This window comes from Morone saxatilis, unplaced genomic scaffold, assembly GCF_004916995.1.
Source record: "Morone saxatilis isolate NCDOM2014 unplaced genomic scaffold, NCSU_SB_2.0 Contig15, whole genome shotgun sequence".
Taxonomy (NCBI): Eukaryota; Metazoa; Chordata; class Actinopteri; family Moronidae; genus Morone; species Morone saxatilis.
This window is the reverse complement of record NW_023339707.1, coordinates 2043820-2050667: the sequence shown is the minus strand read 5'-3', so window position 1 is coordinate 2050667 and position 6848 is coordinate 2043820. Positions and strand designations below refer to the sequence as shown.

At 40.3% G+C, this 6848-nt stretch overlaps 1 protein-coding gene across 1 annotated transcript in view; it reads left to right on the top strand.

Moving 5' to 3' along the window:
* plch2a (phospholipase C, eta 2a) overlaps positions 1 to 6848 on the top strand; it is a 66186-nt gene that overhangs the window by 14737 nt on the left and 44601 nt on the right. The window contains exons 2-4 of the mRNA XM_035657482.1: positions 478 to 624; positions 5771 to 6014; positions 6297 to 6426. Coding sequence (XP_035513375.1) covers positions 478 to 624; positions 5771 to 6014; positions 6297 to 6426 — 521 coding nt within the window. The remainder of the gene's footprint in view (positions 1 to 477; positions 625 to 5770; positions 6015 to 6296; positions 6427 to 6848) is intronic.

Sequence of the window (6848 nt, the reverse complement as noted above, 5' to 3'; positions counted from 1 at the left end):
ATTCCTCACAGCTAAAAGAGCCCCTTGGTTTTATGTTTTTCCTGTTGTTGTTCTTTCGTAGGTCTACAGTGTGAAGTATGAGATTTGTTAATGGCTTTTCGTGGAGAAATGCTCTTGTGTCATATATCTTTCTCGCTTTGCTCTTTCCTCCACGAGACAGCAAAAACCCTGTCGGCAGTGACAGAATTATCCATGCGTTTGCTTTGCATTGTGTGTGTATCATTGAAGTGTTAAGTAAATAACTGTTTTGCAATGAAAGCACAGATGGTGTTACCACACAACACACACACACAACAACACACACACACACACACACACACACACACACACACACACACACACGTTCAATCTCTTGAATGAAATTATGTTGAGTCGCACATTTTTTTTCCAGTTGCACTGCACACTTCAGCGGTTTCCCTTTTGACATCTTTCCAATCTTTTTCTTTTCTTCTGTCCGTCTTGTTTTCTTGCCTCCAGTGGAGAAATGTATGAGCTCCATGCAGATGGGAACCCAGATGGTGAAGCTCCGTGGCGGCTCCAAGGGACTGGTGCGGTTCTTCTATCTGGACGAACACAAGTCCTGCATCCGCTGGAGGCCTTCCCGCAAGAATGAAAAGGCCAAGAGTGAGTGTCTTCTTCTTCCTTCTTACAGTCACAAGGGAACAGTATTTCAAATCAAATACTCTAGTTCAATGTATTCATAGTTCCAAATGTATGGGAAGCATTTGTGCTATATTTCATGAGACAGGCAAGGGCTCGTTGAATGTTACCAGGCATAACATAAGCATATTTTTACTCTGAATCTCCATATGTCATCCTTCCAAGAGGCTCAGCCTAGTGTGACTTTGACAATTCAATTTGTAAGAAAGACGATGGTCACAGCTTCTTTTGTAAACAGAAACTGTTAGTGCACCAGCTGCTGTTAACCAGACTAGTGCATTTCACTTTAATGACCTTATCCAACTGGTATTGATTAAACAAGTCACATGACTTGGTTAAGTTGGGACATAATGAGTAGGACTGAGAGAAAATATTGAGGGTATTGTAACGCTTTGTTTTGTGCTGTTTTATTGATTCTTAAAAATATTGCCAATTTTTGTGTTTAAATCTGTGTTTTTAGATAGTAATACAGATCCCACTATTCTGATGGCAAACAATGTTCCTTTGCATTAGAACATTATGGGATGGTAATGATTCTTCCAGGTATTAGGTAGGACCTCAGGTGTTACCAGAAAAACGGAGCTATGGTTTTAGAAAACCTTTTTTAATTGGAAAAAAATGCCTGAAAATATAAAATGATCTTATTTTGTTTTCTTTGGAAAATGACCAGTATAGACGGGATAATGCCCTTGTTGGTGTCCACTATCAGGAATTACTGTACAACATCCTCCATTACTTCCTGACAACGGACACCTCGTCAGGCATTATCCCTTACATATTGAACCGTGTATCGTGATACATATCCTAGGGCCAGATTCTGCTCAATACACAGCCCTAATAATGAGGGGAGCCACTGTTTAAAACTGAGTTGGACCATAATGCTTGTCAACAGGCGGTGAGTGTTTGTCCCTGACAAAGAGTTCACAAAGAGCTCTCAGGGCCACCGTATTTTTGGATTTTTGCCACCATGTTGTGCCAGTGCCTATCTCTCAGCTTGCCTGTTTATCTGTGTATGTTTGACAGGCTTTTAGTTCTGCTAGATTTAATTCCTCCTTTACGTTCCCCCAGGATTGGAAGTGTTGTTGTTATTTAGAACTGGACATTCATTTGTTTTCTCGACATGGTATATGCAACAAGCAAACAAAACCATTTCCTGCAGTGTTTTAGAATAAAAGAAGGCTAGGGGACTTGTTAGCAGCAGCTCCCAGTACAGCTGGGCGTCTCATGGGGGCTTAGGGGCTCAGTTTCCTGTTGCTCTCCCTCCTCTGTAGCCCTGGATTTAATAAGCTCCTTAAGTCGACTTAATTATTCATCAGCTTTAATCTGGCCAAACAGTGTCTTACACACACGTGCCACTAAATCAAAATGACACACACACACTTCACTGGCAGATCAGAACAGTTGGAGCTTTGTGGTTTTCCTGCGCAGTGGGGGTGCTTTCTTTAAAGACAATGAAAACTAAATGACACAATTTATCCTAAATCGTAAAGCTTTTACGGTTGGATGAGTAAAACCAGGTACTATAAGCTACTTTCACACACCAGAGTGGGGGAAGTGCACACAGAGCATGGCTTCATTTCTCTTAATCCACCCTCCACACACACTTCTAGAAACTCAAGCAGAAATGACACGCTGTTTTCTCTTAGCTCTACATCTCGAGTCGTGCCTTCTATTCACCAGACGCATGCGTGTGCCCATCTTTTAGTCACACCCCAGCTGATACAGCCTCACCTTGTGGGTGTCCCTGCAACCCTCATTTGATATCTTGACCGGTCTCAGTCACTGGAGAGGGATACAAAGGTCTGCTTTAGCCTTTTCTGGCAGCATATTCCCTGGCACTCTGTGTGCTGTTCTATCGCAGAGCAGTCACTGGGACAGACTGGTAGACAGGAAACACTACAGGCTTCGCACACTGACCATGATGCACTGTGTTTCTGGCATCAAATTTGCCCTCCCTGGCTCAAAAATAACCGACAACCCAAAGAGAAATTTACATTTTGACCAATAAACCATCAACAACAACCACAACATAAAAATACAGTTAATTAATTTAGTCAGATATTGTTACATTTTCTCTTAGTTCTAAGATATTTAGTCAACTTCATCCTTCCTGTTGTAGTCAATTTGTGGTAGATGAAAACTGTACTATTTTTAGGTTTGACTAAAATGATTTTAATCTGAAAATACTAAACTATATTGACCTGAAAATATGAGTGTGTGTCTGGTGTTAGAATTTATATATCACAAGGATACAACACAGGTTTGTATATAGAAAATCAGGTTGTAGATAAATGTATGCTACTTGTAAAGACAATACTTAAATAATAAAAACATTAAATAAAAAAGTAATATGCATCTATATAAGTTGTATGTGTTGATGTATATGTTTTGTGTCACATTTTTTTATAAACTCAATTAAATTAATTAAATGACAACCCAATTTAGAAATATAACCTGGCCAGCAAAACCAGCCAATATTGTCTAAGCAGTCAGTCAGAATGGGTTGGTCAGGATGAGTTATGATAAATACGCGCTTGCCAAACCTTTTGCATGACAGGATACTTAGAAAGAAACCGTGTGTCTCAGTGAATTCATGTAAAGATTCAGCAGTTTGTAAATTTTTATAGCTCATACTGTTGACTAGTGCCTGTACAGTTTGTGGATACACACTCACTGACTCACCCTCAATCACCTTGCCTCGAATTGCATTAATGTGTGACATTAGTCACATATTACACCTCTGCTGCTAGCATTCATGACTACTAACACCAGTGGCACATTTGCAGCGAATGATTAAGACAGTTTACAAAAAACAAAATGCATCATCAGACATTCTAGCGATGTACTAAAGGATATACTGCTATGGTCCATGAGCAGGTTCATAAAGCTTACCAACACCTACTTGTCAAAAATAGCAGTACAACAATGACTCAAAGAAGATAAAAAAGAACAGTAGACACACTGGAGAAATTATGCAACAGAGACTGCAGCTGTCAATAAAGAGATTAAAATAATCAGCATGGAGTAATATACATGTAGTGGTTAAAGCTTAAATACACAAAGCCTAAATACACAAATTAATAAATGCAAAAAAAATTAACTTGAGAACCTGTACATTTACATACAGTTACATTCCACCATTTAAAGCTAAGATATGCAAAGCAAATGCAGATCTGGCCACCAGTTTTCACCATCTTGTGTACAAAGATGACAGCTGAGGCTAACGGATTGATTACTTGATTGGCCTGAAAGCAGCATGGATGTATTGAGTCCATGTTCTGGCAGTCTCCTTATTAGATTTGAATATTTCTAGTGTACAGTGGGGAAACAGCAAAGGTTAGACAGTCAACAAAACCACCAACAGGAATCATTCCCTGATGATTGATCAACTGACATAATCATCATCATCCTCCTCAAGCGCTGTTATCAGGTCATCAAATATTCCAGATACTTCTACATAATTTATGAAAGTGCTCCTGCAGTCAGAAAACATATACCCATACAGCATCTCCAGTGGCAGTTTGTGGAGAACAGTGACAGCCACCTGGGAGCACACACAGCACAGCAGCAGCATGTCGAATGTCATGTTGATGGCATTTTGACATCCAGTATATACAACCGCGACAAAGCCGCAGGTTCTATACCGTACAGCCTGTGTGTGTGTGTGTGGTGCCTGTGTGGTGTGTGTGTGTGTGTGTGTGTGTGTGTGTGTGTGTGTGTGTGTGTGTTGTGTGTGTGTGCTGGTGTGTGTGTGTGTGTGTGTGTCCGTGTGTGTGTGTGTGTGTGTGTCCGTGTGTGTGTGTGTGTGTCCGTGTGTGTGTGTGTCCGTCCATGAGTGATATCCCTGCATTATGAATGAGTGTGTATGTAAATAATGTTTCATCCATGTAGTATATTGTATGACTGAAAGACTGGTTATGTCCTCTAGGTATGGATGTTTTTGGGGGAATGAACCTGGTTCTAAACAAGAAACAGAAGTACTTATCATGTGCTCTCTGTCATGGGGAAAACTAATGAATGACTCAAGGCAGTGTCTTCCGGTAAGATGTCATTACCATCTCATGAATGCTGCATCTTAATAAACAGAGCTCTCTGGGCGCTGCTCGTTGAGTATTTTAATCTGCCGAATCATGAAGCCTGAAATCAGACGAAAGAATTTTGCCATTAAAATATTCCTATGCCCACAACAATTAATTCCCTATTTTGCCAGAGGTGGAAATTGTCAAAACCAGCAGAAGACGACTGCAAAAGGATGGATTAGGTTTAATAAACTGAGTTTTCCTCTATTGTCAGCTTTTGACACTACACAAGACCTGGATCCTGGGGATCTACTTACTGCACTGGTGGAAGGAGTATTGAGTAATTATACTTTCGTAAAATAGCAAGTATTACAACCAAAAGTCCTGCATTCAACATTTAGTCAGTACAAAAGTACTCATTTAGGGCTAACAATAATTGTCATTATCGATTAGATGTTTGGTCCATAAAATGTCAGAAAATGTTGATAACTGTTTTCCAAAGCCCAAGGGGACATTCTCTTCTTGTTTTGTCCACAACCCAAAGATATTCAGTTTAATGTGATGGAGGACTCAAGAAACCAGAAAATATTCATATCCAAGAAGATGAAATCAGAAAATTGACATAAAAAAAAAAAAAATGACTCAAAACAATTGCCGATTAATTTAATAGTTGACAACTAACTGTTAGGTGGCAGAAGGGCATTGTCAGAGATTTGTTATGTCATATGAAGCATTACTGTGTAAGCAGCATTTTACTGTACTATACCCATGCATATTATTGGGGTATAAGGGTTGTGTATTGGATAAGAATCTGGCGATACAATACGCATCATGATAAAGGGGTTACAATTCAGTATATTGCGATATACTGTGATATTGTAAACAAGATAAGATATTGTGTTAACTGAGTTAATATCCAACATCATAGCCTCAGTTTAGGTTAACAACACTGCTGTTTAGTGGTTGGGGATTTTAACACAAAAATCAATAGTATTTGTGAGAATCAATACAATATCAGAAAACAAAAGTGTATAGATATTTTCTCACAGCCATAATAATAACCACCACTGACCTCCTGTTTCCTCCAACAGTCTCCATCGACTCCATCCGGGAGGTGTGTGAGGGTAAGCAGTCTGAAATCTTCCAGCGCTATGCAGAGGGCAGCTTTGACCCCAACTGCTGCTTCAGTCTGTACTACGGAGAGCACATGGAGTCCCTGGACCTGGTGTCCGGCACTGGAGAGGAGGCGCGAACCTGGATCACAGGCCTCAAATATCTGATGGCTGGCATCAGTGACGAGGACAGCCTGGCCAAGAGGCAGCGCACCCGAGACCAATATCCTTCAGTTCTATAGTAGTGGGGCCTTGTTTCATAATTGGGCTGGTGATTTAAGGACTAATAACAGCAATCAGAATGTCTTCTAGAGTTTCATGATCAACATATATACTGGGCTAAATGCTATGGAGAGTTTAAGTTACATTTTAAAGCATGACTGGCCGAGTGTTTCTATTACACTGACACTTTTTTTGCTGTGGATATAAACTCTTCACCAACAATACTAACGAATTACTGTCCCGAATCTTCATGCTGACTTTCTTTAACCCACTGTGTCGTCACGTGGTTGAAGCAGACCTTCACTGAAGCTGATAAGAACGGCGATGGCAGCTTGAGCATCAGCGAGGTCCTCCAGCTCCTGCACAAACTCAACGTCAACCTGCCCAGGCAGAAGGTCAAACAGATGTTCAAGGTACAAAAGCAACAAGGGCTGAGCCTAGATACGTGAGCAAACGGAACTTTCAGTGGGCAGTCAGTGGTTGGAAAGCAGCATATAAAAATCCCACCTGTTCACACGCAGTGCTTTTTGACATTTTGCAGCTTTATTGGATATCTAGAGTGAAGAGGCAGAGAGAAGGGGTCATGACATGCAACGAAGTTCACTAACTAGAATCAAACCATCAACGTTGTAGTTTTGCTGCATGTGCAGTAAGTGTTCAACTACCATAGCATTTTTTTCGCGTTCGTTTGCAATTGCAAACCCTGTTACAAAGGCAGACCTGGCACTATGGGCGGACATTTATGTCCCTTCCCTTCCCCTCCAGTTTCTCCTTGATAGTAATTTATATTTTGTAATATGATAAATAGAATTTAGTAGTAGTATTATTATTATTA